Below are 15,026 nucleotides of genomic sequence, written 5' to 3'. Positions count from 1 at the left end.
AAACTTATCAACACGTTAGTCTTACCGCAATTCGAAGGACCGCAAATGATACCGCGTATAGTAGTCGGCAGCATGTTTCCATGCTTGCGTATTTCTTTCTCGGACATTACTCGTGTTTTATCGTCAAAATTTATCACTTTGATTATCGTCGCTCCTCGCGCGAACCGCATGTATCTCTCACGAATCTCAAATCAGATTTTGGAAAATGAGTCATCGGGGCCTTATTTATACAGGTGCACCGAATCAAAACCGCTCAGTCCCAAAAATGTTTCTTCTTCTATCGGTTGACAGCGATATTCTCGAGCTTACCACCGAGCAGTTACAGATTATCCCCAAGATTGTTTTACTGCGAGACTTTGGTAGCTACGTGGAACAATTGTGGGACAAGCTTCCCGAACATATAAAAGCTGACTCAGAGGTTCAACAGTATCGCCGATGCACGCGACATTATAATTTGTCGTGACAGCAAACACATTTCGACGGTCCAACACCGTTAATAAAAAATTGTGGCAAATGCCAGCAAAGATTATAAGAGGTAGTGGTTTGTTAAATCGTGCGTTAAAAGCAATTACTATCAAATTACATATTCCAGGCTATCAGTTTTGCGGACCGGAAACTCATTTAGAAACACGATTGGCTAGAGGCGATCGAGATATCAATTCATTGGATGCCGCGTGTCGCGAGCACGATATAGCTTATTCCCGAAGCAACGATCTCGGTCAATGACACGTTGCGGATAATATACTTGCCACGAAGGTACGAACACGTATTACCGCGAGAGATTCGACTCTTGGCGAAAAAGCAGCCGCTACAGCTGTTTGGGCCGCCATGAAAGCAAAGACAAAATTTGGTATGGGGATGAAAACAAAAAAATCATCGATGAAAACAAAAAAGTCGTCGATGAAGAAAAAGATTGTGAAAAAACGAATACTTCCTATAGCGAAGCGTGGTGGTATCTTACCAATTTTACCATTATTGGGAGTTCTCGATTCGTTGGCTGGCGGAGCAGCGGGAATCGCGAAGGCGGTGAACGATAGCAAGGCGGCGCAACGTCAGCTCGAAGAAATGCAACGTCGCGCCATGGAAGGTCACGGACTTTATCTCGCTCCATACAAGCGTGGACGAGGGTTCTTAACAGCAGCTAAGAAAAAAAAACATCAAAATAAAGATAAAAATGCCTGCCGGTGTAACGACCAATGTACAATTGGAACAACTTGCAAGTCGTATGCGTATACCATTTATTAGAGGCGTTTTCATGCGCAATAATTTACCGATAAACGGTGTACGGCGAAATGAGAGCGGTATTTGGGATTCTCGTCGAATCGTATATTACAGCCTCGGAAATGGCACGAATCGGATGTACCGATAAATATTATTAGCGTAAATATTATTCGTATAGAATGCAGCGTAACCACTGGCGCGTACAGCAATGACAAGCGCGTACACACGATACATGAATTTTCACCGAGCGTGCCGCCAGGATGTAAGATATCGGAAACGCCAGCACAGATCATTTATCTACCGATCGTCGCACGGAGCATTACTGATTTAACGATACGCATTGTTGATCAAGAAGGACATTTGCTCGATTTTCGAGGAGAGGAAATTACCGTAAGATTGCATATACGGCGGCGGCAAAAATAAAGCGTTTGACAAATGAAATGCTTGTGTTGAACGGAAGCACGGAGCACGCGAGAGACAATATCTTTGCGAAGGACAATATTTTTGCGAGAAGGCGAGTAGCGGGTAGAGACTGCGGTATCGGGTGACAATAATCAGATATCTGATTACGCTAAGAAGAAGCTCAGCGCGTTGAATCGCGAGTTTTTAAAATCATTGGGATTCGTCGTACGAAATACATGAACAATATGATTGACATCTTGAATATCAGAGGCGAGCCGATCTTTGACGATCGTATCGTCAAGATTGAGACTCATACGTACAATCCATACGCCAACACAACGCTTGGATATAGCGACGAGATACGGATACCGATACAACATCAAGATTTGTACACGTTACCATGTAAAAGTTTACTATACGTCGAGGGAAAGTTGAGGGTGCGTAAAATAGATGAAGGGGCAAGAATGGTATTGGGAAACAATTGTGTCGCGTTTATGTTTGATGAACTTCGATATGAACTCGACGGTGTGGAGATTGATCGCAACAGAAACGTTGGAATAACTTCCATGATTAAAAACTATGTCTCTCTAACAGCCGAGAGGGATAAAATCTTGGAGAATGCTGCGTGGAATATATCACATAATGCTGCTGAAGCTTACTTCAATTTTTGCGTGCGGCTAAACATACTACTGGGTTTTTGAGAAGATTATAAGCGAATTGCGATTAACACTCCTCACGAATTAATTCTGATACGTTCGCGCAACGACAACAATTGCATATTGCATATTTGGAAGCTGATATTGAATTATTCAAGATACAATGGCGTATGCCTCATGTAATATTGTGCGAGGTCAATAAACTATCCTTGCTACGCGCGTTGGAAAGCGGGCGATACTTGAATATGAGTTTTCGCTCTTAAGATCTATAATTTCCTCTATTGCATAATACGACCAAGCATTCGTGGACCGTGAAAGCCGCCTCTCAGCTGGAGAAGCCGCGATACGTGATCTTTGCGCTGCAGACTGGCAGAAAAAATGCTGTGTCAAAAGATATTACTGCATTCGACGACAGTAAATTGACTAATGTTAAACTCTATCTAAACTCGGAATTTTATCCCTACGATGATTTGAATTTAGGTTTCGATAGAAATAGATTCGCCCTCTTGTTCGATATGTACTCTTGTTTTCGCAAATCTTATTACGGATGTGATAATGATGATGTGCTATTAAACATTTCAAAATGTTTACATTTCGGTCCTCTGGCGGTTATGGATTGGTCACGACAAAACGAGGTTTTTCTACATAGTGACCCAGACAGCACAAAATGTCCTCAGGTTCATCCTGAATATGTCCAGGATGGTTCAGGATATTTGTAGGATGTTTTAAGATATTATTATAAATATATTTTATGAAAATTTAATATGCATACATGATTACTTTCGGTTATGTAGGCTATTTAATATAATTTAGAAATTTTAAGTATTGTAATAAGTATTAATGTCCTATAAATGTCCCCTGGATAACCCCTGGATGTCTGTAAGATATCTGCCCTGTCTATTATATTGAATGTCCTTTGGATTTCCAGAGGACATTTACATGTGCAATTAATTGTTAACATTAATTTCGTTTAATAATTAATAATTGAATTTGATGTGCGCATTTTCATATATCCAAAATTATTATTTATTTAATATTTCATGAGAAATGTTACTATGCGCAACATTCCAAAAACTTTACAAAACAGGATATAAGATATCGGAAACGCCAGCACAGATCATTTATCTACCGATCGTCGCACGGAGCATTACTGATTTAACGATACGCATTGTTGATCAAGAAGGACATTTGCTCGCTTTTCGAGGAGAGGATATTACCGTAAGATTGCATATACGGCGGCGGCAAAAATAAAGCGTTTGACAAATGAAATGCTTGTGTTGAACGAAAGCACGGAGCACGCGAGAGACAATATTTTTGCGACGGACAATATTTTTGTTAGTAGGCGAGTGACTGCGGTATCGGGTGAAAATAATCAGATATTTGGTTACGCTAAAAAAAGCTCAGCGCGTTGAATCGCGATTTTTTAAAATCATTGGGATTCGTCGTACGAAATACTTGAACGATATGATTGACATCTTGAATATCGGAGGCGAGCCGATTTTTGACGATCGTATCGTCAAGATTGAGACTCATACGTACAATCCATACGCCAACACAACGCTTGGATATAGCGACGAGATACGGATACCGATACAACATCATGATTTGTACACGTTACCATGTGAAAGTTTTCTATACGTCGAGGGAAAGTTGAGGGTGCGTAAAGTAGCTGAAATGAGAAGAGTGGTATTGGGAAATAATTGTGTCGCGTTTATGTTTGATGAACTTCGATATGAACTCGACGGTGTGGAGATTGACCGCAACAGAAACGTTGGAATAACTTCCACGATTAAAAACTATGTCTCTCTAACAACCGAGAAAGGTAAAATCTTGGAGAATGCTGCGTGGAATATGTCGCATAATGCTGTTGAAGCTAACTTTAATTTTTGCGTGCCGCTAAACATACTATTGGGTTTTTGCGAAGATTATAAGCGAGTTGTGATTAACGCTCGTCACGAATTATTTCTGATATGTTCGCGCAACGACAACAATTGCATATTTGGACATGTTTCGGCTGAAGCTGATATCGAATTATTCAAGATACAATGGCGTATGCCTCATGTAATATTGAGCGAGGTCAATAAACTATCCTTGCTGCGCGCGTTGAAAGCGGGCGATACTTGAATATGAGTTTTCGCTTTTGGGATCTATACGAATTTCCTCTATTGCATAATACGACCAAGCATTCGTGGACCGTGAAAGCCGCCTCTCAGCTGGAGAAGCCGCGATACGTGATCTTTGCGCTGCAGACTGGCAGAAAAAATGCTGTGTCAAAAGATATTACTACATTCGACGACTGCAAATTGACCAATGTTAAACTCTATCTAAATTCGGAATTTTATCCCTACGATGATTTGAATTTAGGTTTCGATAGAAGCCCTCTTGTCCTCTTGTTCGATATGTACTCTTGTTTTCGCAAATCTTATTACGGATGTGATAATGATGATGTGCTATTAAACATTTCAAAATTTTTACATTGCGGTCCTCTCGCGGTTATCGATTGCTCGCGACAAAACGAGTCTGTCAAAAATTCCACCATGGACGTGAGATTAGAGTTTAAGTGCAAGGAGGATATACCAGCAAATACCACCGCTTATTGTCTCATCTTGCACGATCGCGTTGTTGAATATTGCCCATTGACCAACGTAGTTCGTAAAATTACCTAAATCAGCATATATCCCCTCCAATGTCAAAATATATAAAGATTGAGATTTTGACGATCGACAGCAGTCGTACTTCATTTTTGCAATCGTACGGTAATATTATCAGCATGATCGCGCCAACGTTTGTGGATCTGCAAGGATTCATTATCGGGCAAAACTTTATCGTGAAGGAAGTAGCAATATTGAGAAATGGATTTTGTTTTCTCTCATTACTTTTTTGCAAGTCCCGTACCATGGCGTGCGCTTACAAAATCTGAGAGATGTCAAGCTTCATGGCTAATCAGACATCACCATGGACTTCACTGGGAGGATGGTAACGTTCCATACAGCTTCGCTAGGCGTTTGATTACGAGAGCTGTGATGGGCGCGACGGAAGAGGAAGAAAAAACGAGAATGGCTGGCCGATATACTTGACGATGATGCGAGAAACGATGTTATTATTGAGACCTTGGATGCGGACTATGAAGATATCACTTTATTAAATAAGCTAGATGTTACTAATACTATGCGCTGTGAAAAACATTTGAAAAATTGCGCTTTACAAAATGTATTTAAAATATTCAATTGGTGGACGAATCATCATAAAGATTCACCCAAACATTATTTAGAATAAACTATTGTTAAAATATATTTTTATTCTTTTTTATTCTTCCCTTTTCCTCTTTCTTATCCCAGTAAACGAGTATTAAATTTCAGTACGTGACGTTAGATAACGGCGTCAGCCATTTAATTAAAATATAGATGTTACATTTCAGTATATGGGCATAGACTTTAAATATTTGAATGGCGTATAAATAAATGTTTTGTCGTTCAATAGTCGTTCGGTAGCCGTTCGGTAGCCGTTCAAAAAAAAGACTTTAGATAGTTGTCCGCCGAAACATGCTAATTTTTGCCTTCTTATCATGTGCAGAAGGTAAGCGTTCTTTGTAAGTAATACATCCCCTACTCTAAAATGTTCGAAACAATGTCTATCCCGTTATGTCCGTCACAAAGTGTCTGGCAACGAGCGAAGTAGTTTAAAAAGTAAAGTAAAGTGTTTAAGTGAACGTTAAAAAATGCCGTCACTAATTGAACTGGTTTTGTGCCGAGGCCGATTGAACGCGTCATGGTGGGCAAAGGACCTGGTGATGGGGCTGTTGAGAGCCCTGTTAAATCTGGTGGTTTTCCAAAGAGTGAGTAATATTTGTGTATATTTTATGTTAATTATTTATAATATATTAATTATTTATAATATATTAATTATTTATAATATATATTATAATTAGATTTAATTTAGTTTATTTTTATTATTATTTTATTATTATTTTTAAACACACACACACACATTTATATGATACACACAATTATTGAATAAATATTATTATTGTTAAAATATATTTTTATTCTCTTTTATTCTTCCCTTTTCCTCTTTCTTATCCTAGTATGTGAGTATTAAATTTCAGTACGTGCTGTTAGATTGTGACGTCAGCCATTTAATTAAAATATAGATGTTACATTTCAGTACATGGGCATTATGTCCGTCACAAAGTGTCTGACAACGAGCGAAGTAGTTTAAAAAGTGAAGTAAAGAAGTGAATAAATATTTTGAAAATGCCAATGTTTCGTTTTTCGTATGTGACATTATGTGTAATATTTATTAATTAATAATATATTTCAGTTTGTGCAAATCGACGTCATCCACCGCCAATACATGCGCTGGATGCGAAGCAATATGCGGTGGATGCATGCCAATTTGTGGTGCTACACCCGCGAAGCCCGCGAGTGGACGTGCGTTTACCCAAATCAGTACGAAGACATTTTTTGTTTCAGACCGCTTTTCGACCTGGAGCCGTATGAAAAAGAGGAGAATTGGGAGGAGGAAGAGGTGTTAGAGGAGGAGGAGGAATGGGAGGAAGAGTTGCGGCTCCAGGAGGATAATGTATGTATTATATACACATTCATTGAATAAATATTATTATTATTATATTTAAAAAATGTCAATTATTTCTGCGCCTCCTTCTTTCCTTTTCTCACACGCGTGCATGCCTTGCGCTATCTCTCTTTCTCCCGCGAACGACATTCTTTTCCCACGCCAATGCGGACGCTATCCTTCTCCTACACGCGTGCGTGCCTCGCGCTATCCTTCTCGCACCGCCTTACGAACGCCGTATCTCGCATCATCCAAGTGCATGTCTCGCGCTATCTCTCTCTCTCTCTCTCTCTCTCTCTTTCTCCTACACGCGTGCGTGCCTCGCGTTATCCTTCCCGCCTTACAAACGCCGTATCTCGCATCATCCATGTGCATGTCTCGCGCTATCTCTCTTCCAAGTGCATGCGGACGCTATCCCTCTCCCACACATTGCGAACGCCTTGCGCTATCTCTCTCATATCTCCTCGCGGCATCGTACCTTCGTGTTCCCTCTTCCCCGCGGACCCCTCGCGTATCGGTTTCGCCGCGGTTCCTCTCCCCCTCTCCGCGGACCCCTTGCCTATCGGTTTTGACGCGGGTCCCCTTCCCCCTCTCCGCGGACCCCTCGCTTACCGGTTAGACGCGATTCCCCTCCCCCCTCTCCGCGGACTCCTCGTCGACCGGTTTCGCCGCGGGTCCCCTCCCCCCTCTCCGTGGACCCCTCGCCTACCGGTTTCGCCGCGGTCCCCCCGCGTGACGTCATACCCCCCGCGCCGGTTTCCCCTTGCCCCTCCATCCCCCTCAGAGGACCATGGCTTAGAACCGGCTTAGATACACTACTGATAATGGTTCTCTAATCACGGTTTGTTTGTGATTGAAGGTGCCACTAAATGTAACAATTCCTCAAATTGCGTAGCTATCATACGGTAATAATTTCTGAACTTCTCTGGTGTTAAGCCCGGTTTACAATGAGTCGTTAGTCGTTAGTCGCAAGCAAATTAACCAACCACAGTCTATTATTCCAAGAATATTCTCGGAATAATAGTGGTTGGTCAATTTGCTTGCGATTAACGACTAACGACTCATTGTAGACCGGGCATTAGTCTCGGTACAGATGCATAGTAAAATCTATGTTCAAGTCGTTTTTCGAATAATGGATCAATCTAAAATCTCTTTTTTTATATTTTTTTTTAAATTTGTACATTCTACAGCTGCTATTAGTCTATTTCGCCGTCGTTCCTCTCCATTTTTATTGTGCACAATCGCGGCAAGTTGATAGGTCCACTCGTGATACCTTTCTTGATACATTTTGCAGTATTTATTTTACACAACACAATCAATCTAATCGTCAACAATTTATCGCTTAGGCCATTTACATGAGCGACAGTCGAAGTCAGCGATATATGAAATCACGTGACTCATTTGTCGCTGAATATGAGCGACGAGCGACACCATGAACACGTACCTTTAACGACGCGACTTTACCTTGGGAACGTAATTACTGTTTTGGCCACTACTACGGTATGGCGCTGAAACCAGTGAGAAATACTGGTCTCGCGTTCATCCGGGCCTTCGGCTATCTGTCTATTAATCTGTGGTTATATTATATCGGCAAGCCGTGCTGCCAGACATTAAGCTTAATGAGGACGCAGCAGAGCGGAATCTGCTGCGAAGACATGATTGAATTTGCTGGCATACTGTTGGCATACTACTAGCATTTTGCTATCTGGGGAGTTATAACATAAGTGTGTTGGCTGGGTTATAAACAATACACAGCAAAAATATACATTAAATAACGTCATAATAAAAGAGATTATTTTCTAATATACCAATCACATAAACCATTTTAATCAATCCACTGAAATATTTCAGAGCCCTTAAGTTTAAGACAAAAATGTTTCGGACAAAAGTTGTTTGGTGTTGAAAGAGTCATCTGATGGTGATCTTCATTTGATCTTGGATTAAAGTCTAAACCCAGACAGCACAAAACATCCTCAGGCTCATTCTGAATATGTCCAAAATCACACAATGTACTCGGCGTCAATATTGCACGCATAAAATTACTATGTTTAATTAAGAACATATCAAAAATGGAAGCGACAATTTTTTTCAACGGATTCGTTTTCTACGCCTCAAAATACGTAAAATATGTGAGTTTCAAAAAATTTCGTGAGATCGCCCTTATATTGAAGATACCATTATTATATATAATTTATATAGTTGTACAGGGTGGGCCATTTTAATCAATCCACTGAAATATTTCAGAGCCCTTAAGTTTAAGACAAAAATGTTTCGGACAAAAGTTGTTTGGTGTTGAAAGAGTCATCTGATGGTGATCTTCATTTGATCTTGGATTAAAGTCTAAACCCAGACAGCACAAAACATCCTCAGGCTCATTCTGAATATGTCCAAGACGATTCAGGACATTTGTAGGATGTTTTAAGATATTATTATAAATATATTTTATGAAAATTTAATATGCATACATGATTATTTTCAGTTATGTAGGCTATTTAATATAATTTAGAAATCTTAAGTATTATAATATTAATTGTTAACATTAATTTCGTTTAATATTAATAATTGAATTTGATGCGCACATTTTCATATATCCAAAATTATTATTTATTTAATATTTCATGAGAAATGTTACTGTGCGTAACATTTCAAAAACGTTACAAAAAATAGTATTCAGCCGCTAGTTCGTTTGTTTACCGCTATGCGACGCGCGATCTCGTATTTGAGATTTGGTCATGAGAATTATATAAAGCTTGTAAAAAGCAATTGGCAGGAAATTAAAAATGTAATTATTTTCTATCAGTTCAATTTCTGATGCAATCTCAACATAGGGAATTCAGATATTATATTGTTTAGAAAATATAACACGGCTCAAACCCGGAAGGCAAACCTAATATTCATGTACAGCATGAAAGCTTTAAATATCAAAGAACGTGAACTATTTTCAATATTAGATTTTTAGTTTTGGCAGTAAATAACAGAACGCAATCTTAATTTATATTTCAATTTCAGAATTTGCTTTTTGAAACTTACGAAAAATATCCCTAACATACTCTGCCGAAAATGTTTGATCAAAACCGATTAAAACATAATCCGTTTTAATCAATTTTAATCGGTTTTAATTGGTTCAATTCGCGCCAAGATTAAAAAGTAATCGATTTTAATTCCGAACGAATTATAATCGGTTTTAATATCGCTTTCGCGGATTATTTCCAATCCGAATTATTTTTGTTCTCCGACAGATTCACATCGCATTAAAACCGATTTAATTATAACTTATGAAATCGTATAATTTCGGATTGAAGTGGGTGTATATCACCCAACATTAATTTGCCTGAAGCGTACTAAATTCGATTTGACTATTTTCAATCGGTTTTAATATCGTATTTTCGGTGCAGAAATCCCGATCGATTTGGATTATAATACATTTTTTTAAATCAGTTTTAATCAAACATTTTCGGCACGGTATCCTATAAAAATCCTTAGGATATTCCACAGGATCTCCCTGGATTCTCCAGAGGCTAATATTCGGCTATCATTTACTCTTCCTCAGGACGTCCAGAGGAGATCCGAGGATTAAAATGCGATATCCTCAGGATATCTTACATGTATGTCCTGGATGTCCTAAGGACATCCTTGTGCTATCTGTTAGTCTCAATAAATTACATAGTTACATTAGAGTTCGGAAAGACACTCTTCCTAAAGCTTCGCACATCAATGTCGTTTGTAAAATCAACTGCAGTAATTGTAACGTCTCATACGTCGATCAAACGGGCAGATAATTACGTTCAAGGATATCCGAGCATCGCAGTCATATTAGATGGAACGAATACGACGAATCATTCAGTTTTAACCGATCATAGATTAGAACTTAATCACGATTTTGATTGAGATGTAGTCGAAATTTTGGATAGTGAACCTTTGTTTAAAAAGCGCTTAATTTCTGAAATGGTATATATTAAAAGGCAAGAAAATAGCCTTAATTTACAGACAGACACGGAGTGTTTCTTTGACTATATAATCATGGACTGCTAGTCATCCCCACTTTTCCCATATAAACAATGCAAGGAAAGAATCCAACATTGATTAAATATATCTCGAGATTTAGGCTCCGCCCCGATGACCAAAAAGCGGAAATTCAAACATATCAAGATTGTATTCAACGTAAAAATCTTTGAGTCAAAGGTAAAAATAAAATACACTTTGAGTAAATAAGAGATAATGATAAAAAAAACAAGAAACAAGAAATCGTGAAAATCGTAAAATACAAAATTTATTTATATAATTTACTGTCCCTTAAATAGAACGGTTTTTGTACAAATATGCCTTACAAAATTACGGTGCTCTTTCAGAGAAAGAGTTTTACCTTCATATTTTAATTTTACTTCTAAGTATTCTAATATGATTAATTTTATTAATTCGTACTTATGATTTTCTAATACATCTAATTCTAAGATATGTGTTTCAAAATTTGTAAAAATCATATGTAATTTTAAGTTTCTAAAAACATCACTTACAATCCGCATATTTACATTTTTAGATTTTAACTTATTTTCTAATTTGTACACGTTAAAAACTTTTTCAGTTGTTAAAGTTATGGCATACAAATCTGCTCTTGGGTGTCTTAAGAATCCAAAACATTTATAATAATTGTGGAACCAATTTATTCGACATATTTGTTATTGCCGTGATCATCGTTCATAATTGAAGTTGATATATTTTTTGCTGATGAAACCATTAAAATTGAGGTACTGTCAACGGGTATGCAATTAGCTTCAGCAGAAGATTTAATCTCATTGTGGTGTAATAACCGTTTATAAGCTGCTGCTAAATGCATACAATTTGGGTTATTGTTAAATCCACCCATTGCTCGGATACACGAAAAAAAAATCTCTATGTGATCTTGGGATAATTTATACGCCAAAATATATTTTAAATACTCTGTTTCTACATAAGAGTGGTACATCATTTTAAAATTTTTCATATTTATTATGAATCCGAAAAAGCCAGTTTTTACTTTAGAGTCAATGACAAGTTTTCCATCCATTTCTAAACGAATTGTGGAAAAATAACGTGATGCCTGATCAAAGAATTCAAAAAAATGAAACGCTGTACTTTCCATTAGTGGTTTCTTAAAACCATTTGAAAATAAACTTCTTGAATTTAAACAATCAAAGGCGTTGTTTACCATTCTACAAAATTGAGCTGTTGCTGCACAACCAACGAAGTCAGGATGTCCGTCATCCTGAAGCTGCTCTAAAACTGCAGCGCAGCTTTCGCTTAACGTTTGCGCTGCTAATTTGACATTCATTTTATTTTTGTACTACTTTACATGTTTCTGGTTTAATTTATTACGTAAATGAAAGCCTCCAGATTCCTGTAATTTTACTAAATTTTCGATATATTTAAAAGCGATAACACGACCCTGATCATCATATAATATTTTTTTTCGATGCAAAAGCATTTCTTAAAAGCTTCAGCATATGTGCGGCATCAAAAAATATAAAAATATGAGAAATGCCTGATGGGTGCGTAAAGAATGATTTGTCATTAAATACATCGGCATTCAATGCATTGCACATCGAAATATTTGCAGGCAATCCGTCGAAAGTTAAAGCAATAATGTGTACACCTGACGTAGTGACAAAATCTATTATCTTTTTAGTAATTTCAGCACGTTCATTCGCTGTTAATCCGGCCACCAAAAAATACACAACGGGTATTTTCCATCTTTCATTAATCTCGGTTAATAAATATATTAATACTTCTTTCGCGACTGGCAAATTTTCCGGATCTTCAATTATTAATCCGTGGTCAACATATCCAACGAATCTTTTTTCAATGTGTCTATACTGAATTTGTTTTCTTATGGCCATTTCGTCCATCGTTAAGCATCCATATAGTTTTTTTATCACCGGCAGCTTCAGTTTTTCTCTTTAAAATATCTACTGCTTCTTGAGTGAAGCCAGGTGACCCATTCGTATTGCTATACCATGAGCGTATTGTTGATGGAGCCTGTAATTTATTTTTAAAGACTTGTCGGATATAATTGTAGGTTTTCGAGTTGTAAAAGTTTACCGTCAAAGCAAAAGCACGTAGCTGCGGTGAATATCTACCTTTAACTTTTCCTTTTTCTATTTCTTTGACGATCGTAGATACTTCTGATACAGCCTGCAATTCGTTATCAAATTTTTGTTAATGAAGAAGCAACTAGTACAATTGAGTAACTAGTACAATTTATTTATTGTGCCTATAAAAATATTAAAAATTACAATAATCTTAAATTAGTATATAAGTACTTAATATAAGTGAATATAATATAATTGATACAAAATATAACTAAATTACTAAATTATTAATTATATTCAATTTCCTATCAAATAGATCATTACAATGTGCCGTTTCATTTACAATTAGATTTAATATTTATAATTCCTTATTAATAATCAAAGAAATAAAGTATGTATATAATATTACAATTCAAAATAGCTTCTGAACAAGCTGAAAATTGTGCAAATTAGAAACTTGCACATTGCTTCCTCATCATTTTATTTCGCTCACAAAGTTTAAGCGCCTTAAAGCAAGCGGGTTTTTTAATTTTGGCTTCCTCATAGAGGAAGATATCTCAAAATTTGTGAAAATTAGGACGTGTACAGACATTTCTCAAAAAACCCAAAATTTTATAAAAAAATGAATTCTTTCACCGATCTTCACTAAATTCAATACCTACCATCTTTTAATAATACTCTATTCATGTAAAAAAATTTAACACAATATTTCAAAATTTGCGAAAGTTAAAAGGTGTACAGACATTTCTCAAAAAATACAAATTTTATAAAAAATAAACTCTTTATAAGAAACTCGAAAAAAAATTTTGTCACGAAAACAAAGCTTCCTCTATAAGGAAGCAAAAATGATTAAACATGTTCAAAATTTAAATTCATTGAATTTTTGAGACCAAACCTCCACAATATCAGAAGAATTTGATGAAAGAAGACATTTTTCCTTAAGATCCATTAATAATTTTTGCAGAGATTCTATTTTTTTTCTGATGATTTTGTTCGTTCCACAATCGTTTTATCGTTTTATCTTTTTTCACACAGGCTCGTCTTAATAACTTCACGGATTTTATTACTGTACATGGCGACATCTTTTTAATGGTTTTTTCATTTATATCACCAGGATATCGCATCTTCTTTGTTGGAGTTCTGTATATCTCTATACGTTCTGGAATACTATAGTGAAACTCCAATTCCATATTTTCAGTTTCCAAACTACAAATGCAAAATTAATAAGTATAACAATAACTAAAAAATCATGCAATGAAAATTATGTTATTACCAAACCATGAATGTCGTCTTTGGAGTTATTGAATTAATGCTTCCGACTTCTTTGACAAACTGAATTGTTGAATCGATGCCGTCAACTTCTTCAGAAAGTTCAACTTTTTGGCTATTATTATCCACATTAATTTTCAACGGTTCGACAATTTTCTTTTGTAAGTTATTGCGTGCTGTTGATTTATCCAAACTACAAATACAATAAATTATAATAACACAATATTTTATACAAAAATAATAAATTGATTAATTATGATCCTATAAAAATAAAACTATACTACCTACCATTTTGTATGCATGAAAATGTAGATGGTATAGAATTTGGTTTTAAGCGAACGTGGCTGAATCCCCATTGTTCAAAGCAATCATCGGAAAAATGCAATTTGCATATTTTGCTCGATTTAGGCATCCTCTGTGCATTTTCTTGCTTATTCAAAGTGAATAATGCTTCAATCCACTTCTCTCGAAGCTCTAGATTCGTAGGAAATCTACATACAAATAAATGAAAAAATGATGAAAAAATGATGAAAAATAGATGATGTATTTTATGTTAAAACAAGACCTACAATTGCTTACCCATAAAATGTTTCGTTGATATGATTTTCATCATATTTTCGTTTATATCTCATCGATTTGCAATCTTCTTCGAAACAATATATAACCATTTTATACAAAAAAAAAAAAAAGATATTAAAAATACGTAAATAATGCGCTGTACAATATGTCATAAACTTCACGAGAATTAGTTCCTACATTAACCACTTGGTCATCGATGTCGCGACACATCTTGACTTTGTGGTAGCGTTATAGTCAAATCACTAGACTTTCCTTTTTACTA

The 15,026-nt window shown here is 36.5% G+C and overlaps 1 protein-coding gene and 1 pseudogene across 1 annotated transcript; one reads left to right on the top strand and one right to left on the bottom strand.

The window, feature by feature from the left end:
- The first annotated feature begins 3,743 nt into the window (after positions 1-3,743).
- Positions 3,744-4,403, top strand: LOC115240855. Its single transcript, XM_029816247.1, has one exon. The coding sequence runs from the start codon at positions 3,744-3,746 to the stop codon at positions 4,401-4,403; it is 660 nt and encodes a 219-aa protein (XP_029672107.1).
- A 9,264-nt stretch (positions 4,404-13,667) lies between these two features.
- LOC115240854 lies at positions 13,668-14,973 on the bottom strand (annotated as a pseudogene).
- Positions 14,974-15,026: the final 53 nt, after the last annotated feature.

The sequence above is a fragment of the Formica exsecta genome, unplaced genomic scaffold (genome assembly GCF_003651465.1).
Source record: "Formica exsecta isolate Colony F162 unplaced genomic scaffold, ASM365146v1 scaffold455, whole genome shotgun sequence".
NCBI classification, from domain to species: domain Eukaryota; kingdom Metazoa; phylum Arthropoda; class Insecta; order Hymenoptera; family Formicidae; genus Formica; species Formica exsecta.
Note: the sequence above shows the minus strand (reverse complement) of the source record. Positions and strands in the feature narration are given on the sequence as shown.

Excerpts from the sequence above, each read along its gene's own strand:
- LOC115240855 (XM_029816247.1), top strand. The coding sequence starts at position 3,744 with ATGATTGACATCTTGAATATCGGAGGCGAGCCGATTTTTGACGATCGT.